The 10503-nt window shown below is 38.6% G+C and overlaps 1 protein-coding gene across 1 annotated transcript; it reads right to left on the bottom strand.

Moving 5' to 3' along the window:
* Positions 1–3184: 3184 nt before the first annotated feature.
* Positions 3185–9677, bottom strand: LOC129005373 (DNA oxidative demethylase ALKBH2-like). Its single transcript, XM_054434239.1, has 5 exons — positions 9520–9677; positions 7956–8166; positions 7388–7530; positions 5267–5403; positions 3185–3494 (listed from the first exon to the last, which is right to left on the bottom strand). Coding segments are annotated over exons 1-5 (669 nt in total). The 5' UTR covers positions 9522–9677; the 3' UTR covers positions 3185–3318.
* Between the last annotated feature and the right edge of the window lie 826 nt (positions 9678–10503).

Here is a 10503-nt window from a genome sequence, read left to right as displayed (position 1 = left end):
GATCTTGGAGAGGGACCAAACATGGATGAATACAAAGAGTTGTCCAAGACAATAGGTTGTCCGCAAATTCCGTTACTTCTTTATTTGTAAGATGTGTATCCGTGGGAAGCCTTTCTGTTTGTGGGTAGTTCAGTTTGACAAGTGGCGAATATAAAGTTTACCTCAGTAGGAGATGTTTAATTTTGTCAAATGACACAAAATGTACTGTAGTACCTTTTGACTATCCAATATAGTCAATTGTACATTAGAGATATAGTAGAAGACCCTTGATTTGGGGACAAAATTATATTAAAGTACACTATTTTGTCATCAATATATTAAATGTTTTTTCTCATCAGTAATATTATAATCAATTGTAGAGAAACCTGCTGATAATCAAGAAGCTCATTCTAATTAGTTTTTTTAGTAATATTTTTCTGCAATAAATCATGAATAGAATTTGATGAGGGCAAAATTTGTAGCATATTTACATGAAAAGGGTTATTTAAAAAGAGTGCTACCTATCCCACCGAGCTTTTAGGCCAGTTACAGGCTTAGTACACTAGTTTAAATTTTATCGGTCAGTTTAAAGTTATTACTATTGCTATTTCAGGGATGAAATTAAACATATGATTTTTATTTAGATCAGTGTTTAACACGTTCGCTACTGCAATAGTACGAAATTTTCCATTCACATGGACCAGCGACGCACATATGCGACGGCCGGTTTCCACCCATAAGACTGCCGTCGCATATATGCGACGGCTAGTCACATTAAAATAGACTGCCGACGCATATTTGCGTCGGGGTTCTAATGTTATTAAAATGCTTATATCTTTGTAGTGGTCTATTTGAAGGCACTGAATTCCCTGCAGTGGTCTACAGAGATGTCTGACGCACAACTGCGTCGCTTGGTCTGTGGATATGATGATTGGTGACGTCATATTGTAATGAAGTGTTTCAAAAGACCTGAGGTAAACACCAGGAAAGGTACTCGGTGACATGAGGGAAAAGTACTGAGGGAAAGACCTGAGGGAAAGTACCAGGAAAAGGTGCTCAGTGACCCGAGGGAAAATTTCTGAGGGAAAGTGCTGAGGGAAAAGTGCGCAGGACTTTCGCTGGGTACTGGGTACCTTCCCCCACTCTCGAAGCACTTCCTGGCCCTATATAAGGAGCATCCTTGGGGGACTTCTTGAGTTGGGCCTCACGGCCCGCCCCCGCCGGTAGGCGCCACCGGTGGGTCCCGTCCCCCAGCACTAGAGGCGTGTTGAGCTCGGTGCATCCCGTCCCCCAGCACTAGAGGCGTGTTGAGCTCGGTGCATCCCGTTCCCCAGCCCTAGAGGCGTGTTGAGCTCGGTGCTTCCCGTTCCCCCGCACTAGAGGCGTGGTGAGCTCGGTGCATCCCGTCCCCCAGCACCAGAGGCGTGTTGAGCTCGGTGCATCCCGTTCCCCAGCACTAGAGGCGTGTTGAGCTCGGTGCTTCCCGTTCCCCAGCACTAGAGGCGTGTTGAGCTCGGTGCATCCCGTCCCCAGCACTAGAGGCGTGTTGAGCTCGGTGCTTCCCGTCCCCGCACTAGAGGCATGTTGAGCTCGGTGCATTCCGTTCCCGTACTAAAGGCGTGTTGAGCCCGGTACATTCCGTTCCTGTACTAGAGGCGTGTTGAGCCCGGTACATTCCGTTCCGGCACTAGAGGCGTGTTGAGCCCGGTGCAGCTGGTTGGCGTGTTGAGCCCCAGCATCCGTTTTATTTCCGTTTAAGTCCCCGGTGGCCAATGGAGCTGCCTCCCGGGACCATGAATCCGTCTGGAGGGGGATTAAGAGGCCCACCTCCACTATGTAAGAGCAGTGCCGTCTAGGAGAGATGGCAGTCGACATCCGTCAGCGTTGCTGGCGACATCGCGAGGAGCTGCTGCGCTTGGGACAGCGATCCGCCCAGCACTTCTCGGGCAGTCCGCATCCGACAGTGGGACAGGCAACCTTGTAAGGAGCTGCTGCGTTTGGGCTCTGGTTGGTGAGCCGCCCAGCACTTCTCGAGACAGAGGAGCCGACGTCCGACAGCGAGACTGGTGGCATCGTGTGGAGCTGCTGCGTTTGGGCTCTGGTTGGTGAGCCGCCCAGCACTTCCCGAGACGGAGCCAGTTAGAGGACTGCAGGAGCTGAGAGAAGAGGACTGCAGGAGCCGAGAGGAGAGGACTGCAGGAGCCGAGAGGAGAGGACTGCAGGAGCCGAAAGGAGAGAACTGCAGGAGCCGAGGAGAGGACTACAGGAGCCAAGGAGAGGACTGCAGGAGCCGTGAGAAAAGGTCTGCCTGAGCCGAGAGGAGAAGGGTAGAGCCGTGCTGTTAGGACTCCTGAGAGCCGTGGAGCAAGTGGGAGAAGCCACAGGTTGGGCTTCACGAACAGAAGAGATTTGTATATATTGTGTATAGTTTTTGTGTAAATAGTCCTGAAATAATAAATGTGTTGTAATCCATGCAAGTGTTCAGTCAATCTGAGTCCTAAAATCCCCGAAAAGGTCTGAATGCTGTACAAAGGTAAAAACCTGAGAAAGTACGTTACAATATAATAGTTGGAAAAACGGGTCTTTACTTTTCTGCATCACTGTATGTATGTGTGCAGTATGTATGCTGCATTATCCTATTTAGCTTTTATATTTGTTCAGTTATAAACTGTTCTTGAATAATCTGTTTATTTTTTACTTACTTTCACCTTAAAACACAAAAAAATGAACTGTCGCATATATGCGACGTTTAGTCTATTTCAAGAAAACTATGATAATTTTCACTAATGTCTTCGCTGTAGACCGGGCGTCGCAAATATGCGACATTACTAAAGGTTATAAAAAATACAAAAAACAAGAATAATTTATTTACAAACACGATTGTAGCGTATTATAATGTAAATGATCACTGTTTTACAGGTTTTCGCCCGTGGTCTGTGTGTACTGTTATCCAAGTGACAGACGGTCTATGTGTAAGATTCAAATGTATACCTCGGTCTGTGGCAATGACCGCGGCGTCGCATATATGCGACGATCAGTAGCGAACGTGTTAAAATATTTTGTGCTTTTTACACTGTTACAAAAAATGACACTTGAAAATATTGTAACAGATTTAAAACTGAAAAATTAAACTTTTACTTTTATAATGTAAGGTAAGGATTTATGTAAAACATGCAATACTTCTGTTATAAAATAATGTATTCACTTTATTTCAACTTAAATATCTAACAGTTTAGTTTATAAATCTCCAGATCTGACTGTACATCATAATTACATTACATTACACACATTACATAGAAGTATAAAAATATCACAAGTTCATTTCTAAACACTGCATTACTATCGCTTGGGCTTGACGATCATGGTGCGAAACGTGAGATTTATTCGGACTCCGGGGCAGTTCTTCCTCTTGGGAAGAGAATGGTACCAGTGTGTGTTGGTCGGAGGGTTCATCATCAGTAGGCTGCCGTGAGTCAAGGAGATCTTGACAGTAGGTACGTCTCTTTTGGCTGATCCTGTCAACACAATTAAAACGTGTAAATAAGTATGATAAAAATGGACATGTTCTAACACTATCAGAATGGAATTCACTGTGCTAGGTATTTTATGTGTAGCATGGCTGAGGAAATATTAACTTTGTAAGCATGCTATACAAACTTGAACTCCTCAATAGCTGTGTTATTCGCTCGAGTGTTTCTTTCTATTTGTGCATTGTTATCAGTATAATACAAGCTCAGTCGATAAACTAGCTGTCTTCAGTAGGGCGTTGTGCATAAATTAAAAGATCTTTAACAATCTACCGACACAGTCAAGTGGTATAGCTCAAATCTGACATCGGCACCCTTTATTTCATTCACTTCTGTTCTGACGAGTTCCAACTTCTCAGCAACGATTAGTCTTGTCAACCGATAATTATGTGTAATCGACACAACTTAGTATGAAGTGAGTGATAGTATCATATCTGTGTTCTGTGATCAGGTCGTAGTGGACAGTCAACTCATATTAAAATATTTACTGATTGATGGATGTGCATCAGATAGTTTGCAGTAGGTCGTAGACATATTCATCACAAGGTCAGCAGCAGAAATGTATCAGTATCCATAGTGACAGGAAAGATAAGAATCTTTACCAGCTGATCGGTGTTACTCCCCAGTGCTACTCTATAAAATGTTGAGTCAAAGGGGCGCTCCCCGCCGCAAGACTATAGCTAGATTTGTACTAGCTTAATTCCTTAATTCTAGTTGGAGCTTGTTAGAGAACCTAATTTACGGCTAATACTTGGAGATTGGATGGAATTAAATAGTTTCCTGATTATTTCGTGCTCAGTCCTAAAAGAGACATAACGTAGACCTCCTCATAACTGACCTAGGTCAGATAACTCAAAAGATTGTTTAAAACGGGCATTCTCTGAAAACTTAAAATGAAGTGCTATTAATTTGGAATCATATAATCACTATTCTGAAGTCATGCATGCATTATTTACAAAATAAATTACACTTATCTTCTTTTTTTTCTCAAGTATTCATGATGGAAAAATCACAAATAAACCCAAAACAGAGCTAAGTAAAATACTTTCAGTAGAATAAATTATAGTCGTAGGCAAGAGGCAATAAAATTTCATATTTAAATACCTTTAGTAAAATTAATTGGTGCTTTCCAAATTTATCGTAATACAATACAGAACTTGCTGCCGAAATTAAGGATACAAGTAACCATTTTGACTTGAGACAGGATGTTTATTTATACAGTATCATCCTGCAGAGTTTTGTGTGTTGTTTCCATCTCCGTACGTGGGAGTGGAAATGCCGAGATTCTTAAACCGAAACTGCTCTCAAAACAAGGTCGATTAAAACCAACTGTGATATTTTATGAGTGAGGGCGGATAATCTGATTATCGGTTAACGCTGCTATGTACTATGAAAAGAAAGCTGTTTTATGTTTTAAGACATATTTTTAATCTGTACCAAATTCTTGTAAGTTAGCTTTTTCAGTGAAACAAAACAAAATTAATGTAAATAAAGTCAGGTATGATAAATAAAAGAAATTAGGAAACAGTTGGTTGAACAGAGCAAATGCGAGGTCGGTTAAGGGTCTACTGTGTTATGAAAAAATTTTTGTGTTAATTGTCCCTGGATAGCCCTCAAATAGTTTACTCCAGTAAACTAACTCTAGTGCTTTAAAAACCCTTTAGAATGTTTAAAACATTTGTAAGGTTGTTTTCTTTCAAGTTCCCATACTTAGTAGCCTATCTGGGTTGATGAGATAGTGACAGTATTAATAACATTACCTACACGACGAGCATCAGCATGTTGAAACACAAAATCTCTGGTTTGTCCAAGTGATATGGACGCTATCGGAGCAGTTTGGTCCAAGTCAGCTTCGTCATCCCTGTGGTAGCCCATGTGATCATTGCCATCCTTGTAACTGAAACACACAATCTCTGGTTTGACCAAGTGATATGGATGCTATCAGAGCAGTTTGATCCAAGTCAGCTTCATTATCCCTGTGGTAGCCCATGTGATCATTGCCATCCTTGTAACTGAAACATAAAATCTCTGGTTTGACCAAGTGATATGGATGCTATCAGAGCAGTTTGTTCCAAGTCAGCTTCATTATCCCTGTGGTAGCCCATGTGATCATTGCCATCCTTGTAACTGAAACACACAATCTCTGGTTTGACCAAGTGATATGGATGCTATCAGAGCAGTTTGTTCCAAGTCAGCTTCATTATCCCTGTGGTAGCCCATGTGATCATTGCCATCCTTGTAACTGAAACACACAATCTCTGGTTTGACCAAGTGATATGGATGCTATCAGAGCAGTTTGATCCAAGTCAGCTTCATTATCCCTGTGGTAGCCCATGTGATCATTGCCATCCTTGTAACTGAAACACACAATCTCTGGTTTGACCAAGTGATATGGATGCTATCAGAGCAGTTTGATCCAAGTCAGCTTCATTATCCCTGTGGTAGCCCATGTGATCATTGCCATCCTTGTAACTGAAACACACAATCTCTGGTTTGACCAAGTGATATGGATGCTATCAGAGCAGTTTGTTCCAAGTCAGCTTCATCATCCCTGTGGTAGCCCATGTGATCATTGCCATCCTTGTAACTGAAACATAAAATCTCCGGTTTGTCTAAGTGATATGGATGCTATCAGAGCAGTTTGTTCCAAGTCAGCTTCATCATCCCTGTGGTAGCCCATGTGATCATTGCCATCCTTGTAACTGAAACACACAATCTCTGGTTTGACCAAGTGATATGGACGCTATCGGAACAGTTTGGTCCAAGTCAGCTTCTTCATCCCTGTGGTAGCCCATGTGATCATTGCCATCCTTGTAACTGAAACATAAAATCTCTGGTTTGACCAAGTGATATGGATGCTATCGGAGCAGTTTGGTCCAAGTCAGCTTAGTCATCCCTGTGGTAGCCCATGTGATCATTGCCATCCTTGTAACTGAAACATAAAATCTCTGGTTTGACCAAGTGATATGGACGCTATCAGAGCAGTTTGGTCCAAGTCAGCTTCATTATCCCTGTGGTAGCCCATGTGATCATTGCCATCCTTGTAACTGAAACATAAAATTTCTGGTTTGACCAAGTGATATGGATGCTATCGGAGCAGTTTGGTCCAAGTCAGCTTCGTCATCCCTGTGGTAGCCCATGTGATCATTGCCATCCTTGTAACTGAAACATAAAATTTCTGGTTTGACCAAGTGATATGGATGCTATCAGAGCAGTTTGGTCCAAGTCAGCTTCGTCATCCCTGAGGTAGCCCATTGCCATCCTTGTAACTGAAACACACAATCTCTGGTTTGACCAAGTGATATGGATGTACCAAATTGTAACAATCGGTTAAGGGTGAAAAAGAGGTCTTACAGAGAAAATCCTATTGTAGGTATTAAATAGTAGTTTTGATGTGTCGATCATAACCAATAAGCTTTGAAAACATAACTTGACTGTGTATTTTTGTAGGGTAATATATTTTTACCATGTTGTTTGCTTTAGGTTTTGGTTGAACTAAATTTTTCTGGATCTCGTTGCCCTTGCTTCAAACATTAATTTTTCACTCTGGTTTGAGCATTGTTTATTCTCATGGTTTAAATGTTTACTATTATTCTGTTTTAATCGAACGACCTTTTTTTATATTCTGTTTTGGCTACTTTGTTCGGTTATTTCAGATTTTCCAGCTTCAACTGGCTTTTAATACCAATTTTAGCTACATCCTCACCTGAGTCATCACATTCTTGACCTAAAGATTTTTTGAAAACTTTGTTTTTTTTTAATCCTGATGGAAAATGTCTGCAGCATTCTTGATAATAATGTAATCTGAAGCTCTTTTAAGTACTTCTAGAAACATTTTCTAGGCTACTGATTTTTAAAAATCCATTCCTTTAAAAACTTACCGATTCACTAAAACAAAGTTGAACTTGTTTGATGTCGCTTCATTCAATCGATCCCTGAGACTGGCCAGTTGATCAGGCCATGGTAGTGCTGGGACGGTATTCCCGGAGAATTTATAAGACAGACCTGCTTCTCCATATGAAACCTATATACATGATAACATGTATTAAACAGAATATTTAAATGTAGGCCTAGCTAACCAGCTAATCCTAAAAGCTTTTACCTCAAAGCACCTTACTAGATGTCAAAAGGTTTTAATTATTTTAAATATGATTGTATGTTTTGATTATCTCACAACAATAAAAATTAACATTCAATTAAGCCTTTCTCGGAAAAATTAACAAGTTAACATTCATATTACATTATTTTATTGGGATAAAACTAAAACTACAACTTTTTTAGCAATTTGTATTTTGGATTTTGGCCAACAAGATGAGTAAAAGCTTCATAGGCCTATTACTTTTAAAAAGATTTTAAAAAAGACCAAAAATACGACATACTTTACTAAATTAATATAAGTAAAGAAAACCAGGGTAATTCCACCTGTTTTATTAAATAAATTTTGCCAACCTGTTTGCGAGGGATTTTGTGCCACTTGCCAAAAACTTTGACCTGAGCCAAATCTCCAGAAAAATATTCAACGTTTTTTTCAAACCATTCCAGAAGGTCATCAGCTTCGTGTTTAGTTAAGAATCTTTGGTTGTAATCCAAATCCAGCCCTTCTTTTTTAATTTTATTCCAGGATAGTTTTTGTTTCTTCTTTGGAGGCTCCATCCCCAACCTGTGAATAGTTTGTTAGTCTCAATAAATTTAGTATGTTAGTGGCTTGTTTACATTCTGTAGTTTAATTTCAAACTAAATATGAATAGACTATTGGAATCCATTATCAGAAATATTTCACCTCTCTCCCCATGCACAATAATTCTCAATTCTCATTGGTAGGCCTACATGATAATTGTGATTAAATATTTGTACATACTAAATTACATAGATCAGCAAAACTTTGATATCTGACCGCTTTGTACTATGGATCGGTACAGGAAGTTTGTGTATTGGACTTTTTCATTAATTACCGTAGTCTTCGGCTATTGATAGAATCATTGATGGCTTGATAATCCATTGGAGTGTGATTTCAAAGTTTTGGGTAAAGTACCGCAGAAACATACAATATTACCCAATGAAATATTATATTAGTTAACATTGATCAAAATATTTCAATTGATTTAAATATATATTATAAATAAATATTGATCTTCTCCTTAAATAATATTCTTGTAGGGTAACGTCAACCACTCTTTTACAGTGCGCAGTGGTATTATGACTAGGACGGCTAGTTTTAAGTTGATGAAACTTGTGTTGAAACAAATAGAAGACTTTGTAAATTTGTCCACATTGACTTTGGTTTTCATACAAGTTGCCTTGGTTGATATTATCATAAATATCATTACTATAAACATATAGGTACCAGTAATCAATAATTATAAAAATAGCGATTAGTAATCAATGTTTTCAATCGATAGTTTCAATCGATATTAGCGTGGCCCAGTTAAGAAACTGTACCCAATCATATCCCATAAAAAATATAGTCTTTGTGATATGATATAGGTAAATATCAAACTAAAATTTCCTCTGAAAATATATTGTAGGTTCTCTGCGAGGCTGCATCAAAGTTTCACCTTTACATCTAATGCGGGGGAATCTTATCTTCAAGTATTACAAATGTACGCCTACAGTGTAACTTACACTTATATATCTGTTGGCACAAACAACCGAATGAGTAATATTGATTATTCAATTGTTTAATTCAATATATTGATCTATATTTTCATTCGGTTGTTTGTGCCAACAGATAAGTATGGAAGTGTAACCTGTAACCCACCTACATAATCCTTATTTAATATTGGTATTTATATTTATCTAGCTGTTGCTTGTCTAAATTCTTGTGAAAACAAATCTAAAATGGAAGCTTTAATTAATGGACTACCAAATTAACCTAGATCATAACATACTTAATTGTTTGTAGTATCTGGCAGTAGGCTTAATAGGGCCTATCTAATTTTACTACTGGGTGCATGGATTGTTGATTACCTGAATACGTAAGGAATTAGGTTATATCATTGTTATACTAACTTACATAAATAGCCAAAGAGTCTCAATATCACATAGAACGCAAACCAGTTTAGCTTGTTTACGTTCAATATTATAAACTTAATTGTTAAAAATGATAATCAGGGTTTGGGTAGGGACTAGGGTTGATTTGGGTTTGTTTGTGGTGTTAGTGTTACGTTTTGGGTTAACAGACGACAACTACTCGAACTACAAAACAAACAAAAAACATATGACTCTTCTTAAAATTTGAAGTTCGATGGCGCTCGGTCAGGCGGTCGGAGATGGGAGGGGTGATCGAGCATAGATTAAAAATACTCTCAGTTAGTTTGAGTTGTTGTAACTTTTTATTTCGTTATAGGATCCTGGTCGCAGTGAATAATATTTTTGTTCGGCAACTATTACGATGAGTAAAATAGCAAAGTAAGTGACATTTTTTGTTACTTATTTAACCTATGCTCTGTGTTATTTAACGGTAATACTTGAATTGGTACTGGTGATATATGGTTGACTATCATGCTGGTACCAACTAGGAATCGGCTCATTGCTTTATGTATGTAGGTAGGACCCCCCCCAATCACCTAGTTAAAATTAAAAATATGCACATTAATTATACATTATTTATGCTAGCAGACCAAGCAAAAGCACATCATATCCCAGGTCTTAAGAAGAATCGAGAGCTCCAACAAAAAAATGACAGAAATCATTGTATAGATCTTAAGCAGAATCATAGATAAAACATTATGTTTTATCTATGGCAGAATCAACAAATCTTCATTCATATATGGCTTAAAATACCTACTTTCGTATGGTCGTCATTTTAATTAACAGTATCATCAGAGATTGTAATTAAATCCTTGAAAAATAATTTAATCTATGGAATCATCTATATAAATAAAATTAGTTAACCCTATTTTTATACACGTAACTGAAGAAAAATTTTATATCACTGTCACTAAGTTGATTAATTGTTTATATTTATTTATGGCAATGCGCCATTTTACAATAAAGT

The sequence above is a fragment of the Macrosteles quadrilineatus genome, unplaced genomic scaffold, assembly GCF_028750875.1.
Source record: "Macrosteles quadrilineatus isolate MER2022 unplaced genomic scaffold, UCM_ALF_1.0 Scaffold_20__1_contigs__length_2534061, whole genome shotgun sequence".
In the NCBI taxonomy this organism is placed as follows: Eukaryota; Metazoa; Arthropoda; class Insecta; order Hemiptera; family Cicadellidae; genus Macrosteles; species Macrosteles quadrilineatus.
This window is presented reverse-complemented; position numbering and strand designations above follow the sequence as displayed.